Source organism: Hemiscyllium ocellatum, chromosome 3, assembly GCF_020745735.1.
Source record: "Hemiscyllium ocellatum isolate sHemOce1 chromosome 3, sHemOce1.pat.X.cur, whole genome shotgun sequence".
NCBI lineage: Eukaryota > Metazoa > Chordata > Chondrichthyes > Orectolobiformes > Hemiscylliidae > Hemiscyllium > Hemiscyllium ocellatum.
In genome coordinates this window covers 142889686-142903905 of record NC_083403.1, presented here as the reverse complement: position 1 = coordinate 142903905, position 14220 = coordinate 142889686, and the positions used below count along the sequence as shown (strand labels likewise).

Below are 14220 nucleotides of genomic sequence, written 5' to 3'. Positions count from 1 at the left end.
CACCTAGTGCTTAATGGGTGGAACATGTTCAATGTAATTCACACCTGTAGGGAGCTTCAGGAGTGTGATAATTCATAATTAAGCACTAAATCACAAGGTAATATTTAGTAAGATGGTCAAAAGGTTGGGTCTAAGAGGTCACTTTTAACAAGAACAGAAATTTCTGGAGAAAGTCAGCAGGTCTGACAGCTTCTGTGGAGAGGTTCAGGTTCTGAAAGAGGGTCACTGGGCTTGAAACATTACAGCTGTTTCCCTCCACGGATGCTGCCAGACCTGCTACATATTTGGAATATTGCGTGCAATTCTGGTCTCCTTCATATCGGAAAGATGTTGTGAAACTTGAAAGGGTTCAGAAAAGATTTACAAGGATCTTACCCGGGTTGGAGGATCTGAGCTACAGGCAGAGGCTGAACAGGCTGGGGCTGTTTTCCCTGGAGCGTCGGAGGCCGAGGGGGTGACCTTATAGAGGTTTACAAAATTATGAGGGGCATAGATAGGATAAATAGGCAAAGTCTTTTCCCTGAGGTCGGGGAGTCCAGAACTAGAGGGCATAGGTTTAGGGTGAGAGGGGAAAGTTATAAATGAGACCTAAGGGGCAACTTTTTCACGCAGAGGGTGGTACGTGTATGGACTGAGCTGCCAGAGGATGTGGTGGAGGCTGGTAAAATTATAACATTTAAGAGGCATTTGGATTGGTATATGAATAGGAAGGGTTTGGAGGGATATGGGCCGGGTGCTGGCAGGTGGGACTAGATTGGGTTGGGATATCTGGTCAACATGGACAGGTTGGACTGAATAGTCTATTTCCATGCTGTACATCTCTAGACTCTAGACTCTACGTTTCTGTTTTTGTTTCTGATTTCCAGCATCTGTCGTTCTTTGTTTTATTTTGGGTAATTTTAAGTTTTCTGAAGAGCTTCTTGAAGGAGGAAAGGGATAGAGATGTTTCGGAAGTGAATTTCAGAATTTTGGATTTTGGAAGCTGAAGGAACAATTAAAATCAGAATGCTTCAGAGACCAGAATTATGAGTGAAGATATCTTGATATGCTGTGGGGAGTGAGAAAAATACAAACGTAGGGATGGAGAAGGAAATTGTAACCAGGAATATGAATTTTAAAATCAGCATACTGATTGGCCATAAGCCAGTGTATGTCAGTAAATTCAGGGGTGATTTGTGAACAGGACATTGAGAGTAAGGACCCTGACACCAGAGCTTTGGGTGACTTCAGATTTACAAAGGAAAAATATAGAAGAGCAGTCAACAGTGAACTGAAATAATGAAATCTAGACGTAACAAATTCATGGGTGATTGTTTCAGCTGATGTTGATCTGAAGGGGTTGTACAATGTTACAAAGATTTAAATAGCACTCTTAATTATGCTGCAGATATTTGATCAGTCTTGAATCAAGTATAATGCCAGGGGCAAGACAGAAATTTGCATCATGCAAGTTAAACACAAGCAGTACAATCTTGCAAGCTGAACTTAAACTCTGTACAGAAATAAAAATTTAAAATTTTTGTTAAAACTACCTTTTTATGGATGTGGGTTTGCTCACTGAACTGCAAAGTTTGTTTTTCATCGAACAGTGAGTAAACCTTCATCCAGAACCTCAACCTGAACTACAAATCTTCTCAAAACTCAACACTAATGTTTGCAAAGTATTATGATGTAATACTGTTAGTAGAAAATAGAAACTTTTGTTTTTGAATTTCTTGTTCTAGTAATGGGAATTACAAATTATTCAGTCTCATTGGGGAGGATTATCAAATCTTGTTTGTTATTTCAGTAATATTGGCCCTGTTCTTAAACCATTAGTAAAACCTGTACTGAAGCTTTTGCTGAAAATACTGGAGCCCGAAGTATCTTCACCACCAAAGCTGTAAGATCCAGCAATCTTGTCACTGAATTACAAACTTGCCACCAAGTACAGTGATACTGCTCCATTTTCTGTTAATACAGGTGTTTCTGTGTGGAATGTGTGGATCTGTTGGTTGGACCAGGTGCTGCACAAGCAGCCATTAAAGAAGATCCCTGGAACTGTTACATGTGCAATCATAAAGGAATCTTTGGACTGCTAAGGCGGAGGGAGGATTGGCCAGTCCGGCTCCAACAGTTTTTTGCTAATAACCATGACCAGGAATTTGTGAGTATTATTTTCATGATCTTTCTTTTTAAAGCTGTGTAAACATATAGCATAAAAATGATAGAGGTGCCCATCCTAAGTCAGGCTCGCTTTGAGGCAGGACAATGGAAAAGAAATAACATCAGCGGTATGGCTGCTGATCTCCTGTCTGTGTTCCCAAATGATGATCTTTCCAAACACTGAAAGGTGAGGGAGGGAAGTGAAGTTGCTTGCTTTGTAAATTGGGTGGCTTGAAGTCATTCGGGAGCTTTTTAAGCAACTTAACGGGAGGCTTCTGAAGTCGACCTGCTCTCATCTGCAGGAACAGCTGACAGCACTGAAGCATTTATATTCAATGCAAAGAAGTCAACCTTTTTACAAAACAGTTAATGAGCAGTAACAAACCTATCCCTTCTACATGCCGGGTCCCAGTTCTCCATTTACCTTTGAACATAAAGATCCTCTTATAACTGAAAAAAAGCACGCAGAGATGCAAGCCATTGCATAGGCCAGAATGTGGTCCACTGCCCTGCTGTCTCATCTCCATGTTATCCTCCCACCCCATCAGCTACTAATTCAAAAGCAGCCCAAGCTCCTGGGATCATTACGGCCCCGATCTCATTAAACCCAGTGTCCGAATTATGTCTTCAACAGGAGTTGAAGCTTATATAGACAGAAATCTTTCTGCTGGTGGCTAAGTTCACAATCAAGGGACATGACCTTAGAACTAAAGGTGGATTGTATATGAGCATGTCTGGAAAAAAAGAGTCATGGAAATCCAAAAATCTAATTGAAAATTTTGAAACAGAGGTTGATAGATTTTTGAGAGTTATGGGGTTATTTAACCACGGTAGAAAAGTGGAATTCAGTTACCAGAGAGGCTGTGATCGTGCTGAATAGACTTAAGCAGTTGAATAATCTAATCAGTGCAACTATTTCCCCATATTATGATACACCCTACCTAATACATTTCTTGTCTCGATAAACTAAATTTGCAATTTAACTTCCTCCTGTGGTGTTGAAATATCCTAATTTCAACCAATAAACGTCATCCTGTTCCAGTGCCTACTGATCATTAGACTTGCCAATTATCAAGCTCATTCATTGCTGAGAGCATCTCACCAACCACCCTCCAGCCCTCAAAAGCTGATAATGTGCCGGAATGAAAGCAACATGCTGCTGATGTCGGTAATTTGAAATAAAAAGATGAAAATTTGAAGAAACTTAGCCAGTCTGGCAGCATCATCAGAGAGAGATATAGTTAAAGTTTCAAGTCCAAGTTTCTTTAAAACTAAAAGCTGGCGGAAAATGTTAGTTTTTATTCTGTTGAGAGAGGCAGAGATGGAGCGAGTAAAACAGGTGGTTAGGATGCCAGTACAAAAGACAAAAGGGAGTCCTCATGCAGGTAAAAGAAATATTGAGATGTAAAATAGGCATGAAGCAGAGAAAACATGTCCATTCTGCTGAGTGTAAAGCCAACAAAACAAGAGGTGGAGGCCATGTTGTAATCAGATGGAGGACAGAGATCATGCTGTGAAGGTATTGAACTCATTGTCGAGTCCTAGAAACTGTAAAGTGCCAAACTGGAAAGTGAGACATTGTTCCTCCAGCTTGGATTGAGCTTCATTGGAACACTGCCGGAGCCCCTGCGGCCTCTGTCTGATTCTGTCTCTGTTCTCTGCTTTTAATTTTTTTTAAATGGACTGTTGCATTTCTCCCAACTACCAGCCCAGGCTAATGAGTCTATAATTCCCTGTTTTCGCTGTACCTTTTTTTTTAAAATAGTGGGGTAATGTTAGCTACTCTCCAATCCATGTTTTTCCCAACTCCAGCAGGGATGATACCCTCCAGAAGTGCTATTTAAAGAGATTATCTAATAAGGATTATATAAAAACTGAAAGTGCTGGAGAAAAGCAGCAGGTCTGACAGCATTTTTTGAATGAGAAACACAGTTAATGTTTAAAATCCAGTTTATTCATACTAGATTCAAAAGGTTAGCTGTGTGATCTCTCTACACATTGTGCTAGATATGCTAGTTTCTCCAGCACTTTCTATTTTTATTTCAGATTTCCATTATCTTCAATATTTTCCTTTTATCATTAGCTCCTTGGTTGCTGGTAGTTTCTTCCAACTGCTGCTACACTTCTCCATGTATTCGAGCTTTTCAGTAGATTTTTCAGTTTGCACAAGTTGAGACTTTGCTAAGAGTCTAGGCTTTCAGTAACAACACACACATCACTTTGTGGGTGCCCATTATCAACATTGCCCTAGTTCTGAACCAACAGGACTTCCAGTGTCTCAAGGTTCAACTTGTGTGTGATCATGAATATGGAATCTTCAAGGCAATGCCCAGTATCCTGGCCACAGTCCTGGTGCCTTTGTTTTAGAGCACTCTGCTGTGTCCACTATAATTTATCCACCACATCAAACCAAAGGGTGGCAACTGGTTGATGAGGACTATCCAATGGTGACAGCGTCATTTTTATACAGGAGGCTATTTGATCTATTGAGTCTCTGCCAGCCCCACATGGAGCAATCAGTCAGTATAATTTCCCCATTGTATCTCCATAGCATGAACGGCCCATGTAATTCCTTTTGAAATCATTTATCATCTCTACATCCACCACTCTTGTGGGCAGTGTGTTCCAGCTCATTATTTGTTGCATAAAGAGGGCTCTTCCTCACATTCCCCTGGATCATCATCTTGCTCGCATGAGGACCTTGGTGCACAACTCACATATAACATGTACCAGCAGATTATTGGCTTTCTGAAATTGTGTTTTGCACTGGAGGAACCTCACAGTAGTTGGCACAGCAAATGTCAAACTTTGTGATGGTCTCACCAGCATAAATGACCAAGTGTTACCACCAGCTATAGGGCAAGCATTGGGAAGGCAGGTGCATGAGGAAGAGGTGGTAAAAGGGAGAAAACAAATTGCACAAGTTGCCGGTGAAGAACTGTAACCAGGTGTGATACCAGTGACCTGAACCCCAATTCTCCATTCGCTAACAGTCCAATAGCTGTGAACATAGCCATGATAACAGCAGTCAGCTTACATAGCAGAAGCCTGCACTTCCACTGCAGCACATGGAGGTTGGATGATTGCTGCTTATGCTGCGGTGGAAGCCACCGCGTTGGCTATCGCTCCACAAAGGACAGAACAACTTCAGCCACTATTTCCTTGATGAAATGTTTGGACTCCAAGCTCTGCTCAAAGCCCATCTTCAGTTGGTGTGGAGTTCTCCTTGCATCATGACATCACACAGAGGCTTTCCAGAGGACATGGCAGTGCACCAGTTATTTGCTTGCGCATAACCATTCACTGACCTCTGTAGCCTGTCCCACCAGCTTCCTCATCTAAGGACTCGGTAGTAACTCGTGAGCTGACGCTTGTAGTATACTTGCCCTGTGTTCTGGCTGTAGATCACTTGTGCCCAGTGTCTCATCATGCACACGTTCTGCTTGTGCCATCATCTAAACTATGCCTTGGTTGCAAAGTGAAATTGAGTGAATACTTGTGTTCACCACGAGCGTCAGGCGTGAAGGTTCAGTAGGGGCGATTGAGTGTTATAAGGTAGCCAGGAAGGAGCTAAAGAGGGAGCTAAGAGAAGCGAGAAGGGGACATGAAAAGTCTTTAGCTGGTAGGATTAGGGAAAACCCAAAGGCTTTCTATAGGTATGTCAAGAATAAAAGGATGACTAGGGTAGGTATCGGTCCAGTCAAGGATAGTAGTGGGAAGTTGTGTGTGGAGGCGGAAGAGATTGGAGAGACATTAAATCAGTACTTTTCATCAGTATTCACTCAGGAACAGGACACTGTTGCTGATGTGAATATGGAATCACAAATAATTAGAATGGATGCCCTGGAAATATGCAGGGAAGAGGTTTTGGGAATATTGGAAAGGATGAATATAGATAAGTCTCCTGGGCCTGATGGCATTTACCCCAGGATCCTATGGGAAGCTAGGGAGGAGATAGCAGAGCCATTGGCCTGGATTTTTATGTCGTCGTTGTCAACAGGAATAGTACCAGAGGACTGGAGGATAGCGAATGTGGTCCCATTGTTCAAGAAAGGGAGTAGGGATAGCCCTAGCAACTATAGGCCAGTGAGTCTGACTTCAGTGGTGGGCAAAGTCTTAGAGAGAATGGTAAGGGATAAGATTTATGAACATCTGGGTAGGAATAACGTGATCAGGGATAGCCAGCATGGTTTTGTGAAGGGCAGGTCGTGCCTCACAAACCTTATTGAGTTCTTTGAGAAGGTGACCAAGGAAGTGGATGAGGGTAAAGCAGTAGATGTTGTGTATATGGATTTTAGTAAGGCATTCGATAAGGTTCCCCATGGTAGGCTAATGCTAAAACTTCGGAGGTATGGCATTGAGGATACATTAGAGGTTTGGATTAGGAATTGGCTGGCTGGAAGGAGACAGAGGGTAGTAGTTGATGGATTATGTTCATCTTGGAGCGCAGTTACTAGCGGTGTACCACAAGGATCTGTTTTGGGACCATTGCTTTTTGTTATCTTTATAAATGATCTAGAGGAAGGACTTGAAAGCTGGGTAAGCAAGTTTGCGGATGACACAAAAGTCGGTGGAGTTGTGGATAGTGAGGAAGGAAGTGGTAGGTTACAGCGGGATATAGATAAGTTGCAGAGCTGGGCGGAAATGTGGCAAATGGAATTCAATGTAGCTAAGTGCGAAGTCGTTCACTTTGGTAGGAATAACAAGATGATGGATTACTGGGCTAATGGTAGGCTACTTGGTAGTGTGGATGAGCAGAGGGATCTTGGTGTCCATGTACACAGATCTCTGAAAGTTGCCACCCAGGTAAATAGTGCTGTGAGGAAGGCATATGGTGTACTGGGCTTTATTGGCAGAGGAATTGAGTTCCGGAGTCCTGAGGTCATGTTGCAGTTGTATAAGACTCTGGTGCGGCCTCATCTGGAGTATTGTGTGCAGTTTTGGTCGCCATACTATAGGAAGGATGTGGAAGCTTTAGAACGAGTGCAGAGGAGGTTTACCAGGATGTTGCCTGGAATGGTAGGAAAATCTTATGAGGAAAGGCTGAGGCACTTGGGGCTGTTCTCATTGGAGAAGAGAAGGTTTAGGGGCGATCTGATAGAAGTGTATAAGATGATTAGGGGTTTAGATAGGGTAGATACTAAGAACCTTTTACCGCTAATGGAGTCAGGTGTTACTAGGGGACATAGCTTTAAATTAAGGGGTGGTAGGTATAGGACAGATGTTAGGGGTAGATTCTTCACACAGCGGGTTGTGAGTTCATGGAATGCCCTGCCCGTATCAGTGGTGAACTCTCCTTCTTTATGGTCATTTAAGCGGGCATTGGATAGGCATTTGGAAGTTATTGGGCTAGTATAGGTTAGGTAGGATTCGGTCGGCGCAACATCGAGGGCCGAAGGGCCTGTACTGCGCTGTATCCTTCTATGTTCTATGTTCCTCCAATGCCTGGTTAGCTTGCATTTCTTATGTATCTGAAAGGAGAAAGCTACAGTGGTGGAATTGAAATGGGATAAGGGGTATTGAGGGAAAGTAAGAGGTGCATGCTTGCAACATCTGAAGCTCTGCAATCAGGAGCAATTGTGGTTTTGAGAATAGAATTAGGTTCAAGTACACCGCCCTGTTCTGAGGTTACAGTCCATGTTGGCCAAAATAACAGCATTGTTTCTTCTAATAAATGCATCTCTCCCTCACATTCAACCTTTGTACTTGACTGTGTGGCATCTTATCCTGCAAGAGTGACAGAACTGTGCCAGTGAGTCTCATACAGTTTAGGAGTAGATTACTGCAGATGCTGGAATCTGTACTGAAAACAACAAATGTTGCAAATCACAACAGGTCAGACAGTATCCATGGAGAGAGAGCAAGTTAACGTCTCATACAATTTGTTTGCTGCTGTGGCTTTCATGACATTGTATGCAAGCGGAGATCTGGGTGTGAGGCTAGCAGCAATGCAAGTGCAAAAGGATGAGGTGATTCTGGAACATTGTTATCAGATTGAAACATCCGATAATATGAAACTCATTATTTGTGAGGCTTCATTATTAGAATTTGCTGATAGCTGAATGATGGGATTATAGTGAATTCAGCTTTGTTTGAGGCTGGTGACATGGATAGGACATAACATTTGAAGATGTATCATCTGCCCTTGACCACTTGTTTTGAAGTTACTGAAGCTTTTGCATCCAGATACTCAGGTTTAACTCCTGGTGTAGACTGTCGGGGCTGTTTATTCCAACTGCCACTTGAATGTGTGTCCAGAGAATCTGCTGATGCTTGAAAATATAGAACATCTCCTTCACCAAAGGCTCAAGTGCAGCCATTCCCGTCATGTCCTGCTGTTCATTCTTCATTATTCCTAATTCAGATACATTGCCTGCACCACTCTAATAACTAGCTCCAGCCACAATTTAGCGGCATTTAAAGCAGGGCAGGTTAGCTTTAACTGGTGCTAGCAAGTTTTGATTTGAGTCCATTGATGTACACAGATAATCAACAGCATGATCTATACTGATGCATGCAGCAATTATTGAAATCGGCAGCCTGTACAAAGTTAGCTTGGTGCCTGCTTTGCAATTAACAAACATTTTCATGCAGTGTTATCCCCATCAACATTTTTTGGAGATATTCAATTTTGCATCACTCATTCCTGACAGTTATTCATCTCAGTACACTGTAGATAAGATGAAGAGTAAACTGTAAGCAGCATGCGAAGAGACTGCAATGAAACACAGGTTGAGTGAGGTGGAGGGAACACATGGCAGATGCAATACAATATGACGAAGATAAGAAATTATCCGTACTGTTAGCAAAACTAGGAGAACACAATATATTTTAAATGATGTGAAACTAGGCATTGTTGATATTCAAAAGGATTTTGATATCAGTGTATACGAATGAAAAAAGTTATCATTTAAGTACAACATGCAATCAGGGAAAAAGTGTACTTTAGTCTTTATTACAAAGGGCTCAAAGTCTAAGGGTAAAGAACTCATGGTGTAATTGTAAACAATCTTGGTGAGACTTCACCTGGAATGCTGTGTGTAGTTTTATTTTCCTTACTTAAAGAAGGGTATAAGAACAGAACTTGCCAGAGAAACTGAGCAGGTCTGTGGCAAGAAAACTGAGCTAAAGGATCAAGACCAGTGGCCCTTCTTCAGAAGCAAAAGCAGTTTGGAAAAGGTAGTACATATGTTGAAGACAGGGATGATGGGGAAGGACTGAGCGGACGGGCAGAAATGGAGCCGAGAGAGAGAGAGACAGAGAGGCAGAGAGAGAGAGAATGACCATCAAGGAGACAAACATTTGGATAATAGCTTGCCATAGAGAAAGCAAAGCTGACAGTGGGGACTATAAGTAGATGAAAATGGGTTGGCCGTGCTGTAAATACGCCCATGCCGTGACAGGATGTGGGATGTTGGGCTGAGTAAATGACATAAAGATGCCCAGGTTCTAGAATTGTTGAACTCGGCCCATGGGTGCACCCATGGCCACGCCTTAGACCTCAAGAAACTGAGAGGTGTTAATAGAGAAGTTGTTCAAGATGAAGACAAGCTTGGCCAGGCAGAGGAGGGTGGTGATTAATGTGAATGGTTCAGGCCTTTTTCAAGGGAGTGGAGAGCCCTGAGACAATCCTGATGGAAGTTGAAAATGTAAAGGAATGCACATCCATGGTGAGGAAGAGGTGGCTGCAGCCCATGAGCTGGGAATTCTGATGTAAAGCATTCGAGGAATCACAGATGTAAGTGAGAAGGGACGGCAAAAAGAAATCGACTCAGAGTAGGAAATGATATGTTCCATGGGGCAGGAACAGGCAGACACAACTGGTATGCCTGGGCAGTCCTGTTGTGGACTTTGGGAAGAAGGTAAAAGCAAGCCGTATGTTGTTGGGAACTGGGAGCTTGAAGGCTATGGAAATCTAATCTTATCAAAAAAAAACCTTCTCCAAGATCCCCAGATAAGATGATATGAGATTAGTAACATCATGGTCACAATAGCCTGATGTTTGAGACTGGGGTCATAGTCCAAAGAGAGATAGGAGGGTTCTGAGATGTGGTGCTCAGCCTCCCCAGTGCACAGGTTAGTGCACCAGTCAGCAGCCACACCCCCCTTGTTGGCAGATTTGATTATAAAGTCAAGGTTGGATCTGAGAGCACGGAGTGCAGTCAGTTCAGAGGGAGATGGGTGAGGGAAGGAGAGAAATTAAGGTGATCACTGTCATATCAACAGTTCTCAATGAATAAGTCAAGTGTAGGTAAAAGGCCAAAGGGTGGAGGGAGAGTTTTGGAGGTGGATGAAGGGGTCTGTTGGATAGGGAGAAGACTCTTACCCAAAGAAATGGGCACAGAGGCGAAGGTGACCGCAGGAGAGTTCAACATCATGTTGAGCTCAAAATTTATTGAGATGGAACACAGAAGGATAAAACTAAGTAAGACCTTTGTTGAGTACAGAATGTTCAGCATCAGAGTGGAGGGTCAGAGTGGAAAGTGAATGCTTGATGAGATGGATTAAGAAAAGGAGAGGAGGGATGGAGACAGATGTAAGGGGAGGGGAGAAAGGATTCATAAAAACATGAATACCTCTGAGTTGTTAAAGCTTGTGTTCCATCATGCCCGAAAGGTTTCTTGTTAGAACGTCGAAAAAGCCAGAAAATGAAGTGGAATGGTGCAGGGGGTGTGGAGGCTGGTAGCTAGGCAGCTCTGAGATAATGTGAGGCAGTACTAATGAAGTGAGAGGTCGAGAATGCATATGCTGATACGTGGCATTCAGAAAGGCAAGACTTGTTTTCAAGGCATTGCAATGGATATTCACAAGATTGACTCTTGGGGAAAAAAGGAACTTTTCATGAGGAGAAATTAAGTTTATAAAAATGATTTCATTGAAAAGTTAACTCATTGAATCATGTAAAATTGTTAAAGAACAGAACAGAGAAGGTGCTAAGAGGATATTTCCCCTGGCTGCTAGTGGTCATGCTCTTGCAATAAGCGATGGCCATTTAGGACTGTAGTAACGATAAACTTTTTTCATCAATGGATGTGAACCTTTGGAGCTTTGTATTTCAAAAAGCAATGGATGTTGTTGAGTGTTTTCAAATCAAGCTGAAAAGAGTTTTGGATACTAAAGAAATGAAGGGATAAAGGACAATGGGAAAGTGTAGCTGTGGTTGAAGTCAGCCATTTAGGGTGTAGGTTTGCTCGCTGAGTTGTAGATTTGATATCCAGACGTTTCATTACCTGGCTCGGTAACATCATCAGTGGCGACCTCCAAGTGAAGCGAAGCTGTTGTCTCCTGCTTTCTATTTATATCTTTCTCCTGGATGGGGTTCCTGGAGTTTGTGGTGATGTCATTTCCTGTTCGTTTTCTGAGGGGTTGATAGATGGCATCTAGATCTGTGTGTTTGTTTATGGCATTGTGGTTGGAGTGCCAGGCCTCTAGGAATTCTCTGGCATGTCTTTGCTTAGCCTGTCCCAGGATAGATACGTTGTCCCAGTCAAAATGATGTTTTTTTTTCCTCCGTGTGTAGGGCTACGAGGGAGAGAGGGTCATGTCTTTTTGTGGCTAGCTGGTGTTCATGTATCCTGGTGGCAAACTTTCTTCCTGTTTGTCCTACGTAGTGTTTGTGGCAGTCCTTGCATGGAATTTTGTAGATGACGCTGGTTTTGTCCATGGGTTGCACTGGGTCTTTTAAGTTTGTTAGTTTTTGTTTGAGAGTGTTGGTGGGTTTGTGTGCTACTAGGATTCCGAGGGGTCTTAGTAGTCTGGCTGTCATTTCTGAAACTTCTTTGATGTATGGTAAGGTGGTTAGGGTTTCTGGCTGTGTTTGGTCTGCTTGTCGTGGTTTGCTCTTAAGGAATCTGGGCACTGTATTTTTTGAGTATCCGTTCTTCTTGAATACATTGTGTAGGTGGTTCTCCTCTGTTTTCCGAAATTCGTCTGTGCTGCAGTGTGAGGTGGCTCATTGGAATAGTGTTCTGATACAGCTTTGTTTGTGTGTATTGGGATGGTTGCTGGTGTAGTTAAGTATTTGGTCAGTGTTTGTCGGTTTTCTGTATATGCAGGTTTGTAGTTCTCTGTCCGTTCTTTCGACTGTGTTTGCGAGTTTGTTGTCGGTTTCTTCCTCCTTGGTGAACTTTATGCCTATGAGTGTGTTGTTGATGATGTTAAATGTCTCTTCTATCTTGTTTCTTTTTGTGATGACAAAGGTGTCATCTACGTAGCAGACCCAGATTTTTAGCTTGATGGTTGGTGGGGCTGTTTGTTCTAGTCTTACCGATTCTACTATGAATCCTAATAGTGGAGATCCCATGGGTGTGTCTTTGGTTTGTTTATAGATTTTGTTATTGAAGGTGAAGTGGGTGGTGAGGCACAGGTCCACTAGCTTCATGATGTTTTCGTTGGTAATGTGTTTATGCTAAAACGATGAGGTCAGCACGAGAGGCTAAATGGTCTGCTCATATTTCTTATGTTCTTTAAGGAGGTCTCAGGCTATGTAGAGTCACATTCCCTACCATTAGGATTGCAAGGACCATGAGAATGGAGGAGTATCCAATTTGTTGCAATCACAGTCACGCTCAAACAAGAGTCGGACTAAGTGGCAGATAATGGGCGACAATGAGAAAAAAGTATTTGGCAATGAAAACTGAGAAAGTTAATGACGCTACAGAATGTACAAAGCGGAGTGATGATAAAAGGGTCATATAAGTGAAAATTAAAAAGAAGAAATGTGTGAAGTGAGTACAACAAGGGGAAAAAGTTAGTAATGAAGATTTCATTAGCCCCAGTGTGAACAATCTGAAACATGCACTGTAGTAAGTTGTCCAAACCAATGACTTCTACTGTTTGAAACAAGAACAACTGACACATGAAATTGCCATGACTTACAAGCCCGGCCTCCATCATCTCATATCTCCCTGACTTGGAACCTAGTTGGTGTTATTCTTCAACTGTCACTGGGCCTTCCCTAACAACACTAGATGTACCAACATCACATGGCAGCAGTGACTCAGGAAGGCACTCACTACTACCTTCTGTAAGATAATAAGGGATGGGTGACAAGTGCTGATCATGTAAGCAGCACAACAACCCAAGAATGAATTCAAAGACATGACTCAGAAGCTTGGATTAATGTTTTGGGATAAAGTAGAAAGAAGATTTAATGATGGAGAATTGAAGAGAAAGGGCTGGAATTATTTTTAGGAGGTGGGTTCAGTTCCAGGTAACAAATATGCCCTCATTGTGTAATGGGAAATAGCTACAGTTTGGACCAAGGCATGGATTTAATTGCCTATGGGCTGGTGTGCTAGCAAGGACAGGAAAGTGGAGATTGCCCAGTCAAAAGATTTGATTTTTTTTCACTGTAACTTACATTGGCCCATCATGGATAAGGAAATCTGCTGACTGCTACATGCCATCTTCCTTCTGCTGATGAATTGGTACATCTCCATGTTGAACACTAGGAGTAAACACTGAGGATGGCAAGGGCACATACTGATGGAGCTGGTCAGCTCCTAAAGGACATCACTGCTCGACTGGGTCTGTAGCAGGTGGTGAGGGAACCATTCAGAAACAAAAACAAGTTGCTGGAAAAGCTCAGCATGTCCAGCAGAATCTGGGAAGAGAAATCAAAGTTAATGTTTCAGGTCTGGTGATCCATCCTCAGAACTCAAGTTAACTTTGATTTCTCTTCCCAGATGCTGCTAGACCTGCTAAGCTTTTTCAGCAACTTCTGTTTTTGTGTCTGATTTACTGTATCCACAGTTCTGTTAGTTTTTATACCTGACCTCATCCTTACCAATCCGCAGGCTGCAGATGCATCTGTCCATGACAGAATCTGTAAGAGTGACTAACATGCAGTCCTTGTGGAGATAAAGTCCCATTACACATTGAGAAGATTGTCAATCATGATATGTGACACTATTGCCTTTAAATGGGTCAGACTTCGAAAAGATCTAACAACTCATGACTGGGCATCTATGAGGTGCTTTGGACCATCAACAACAGCAGGTTGTACTGCAACACTTGCAAGTTCCCTTCCAAGCCACTCACCATGCTGACTTGGAAATATATCATTGTCACTGG

The 14220-nt window shown here is 42.5% G+C and overlaps 1 protein-coding gene across 10 annotated transcripts in view; it reads left to right on the top strand.

The window, feature by feature from the left end:
- The window catches only part of dnmt3ab (DNA (cytosine-5-)-methyltransferase 3 alpha b), a 608585-nt gene that overhangs the window by 485525 nt on the left and 108840 nt on the right, over positions 1–14220 (top strand). For all 10 annotated transcript variants that reach the window (XM_060854172.1, XM_060854193.1, XM_060854182.1 and 7 more), the window contains one exon: positions 1963–2146. In XM_060854172.1, coding sequence (XP_060710155.1) covers positions 1963–2146 — 184 coding nt within the window. The remainder of the gene's footprint in view (positions 1–1962; positions 2147–14220) is intronic.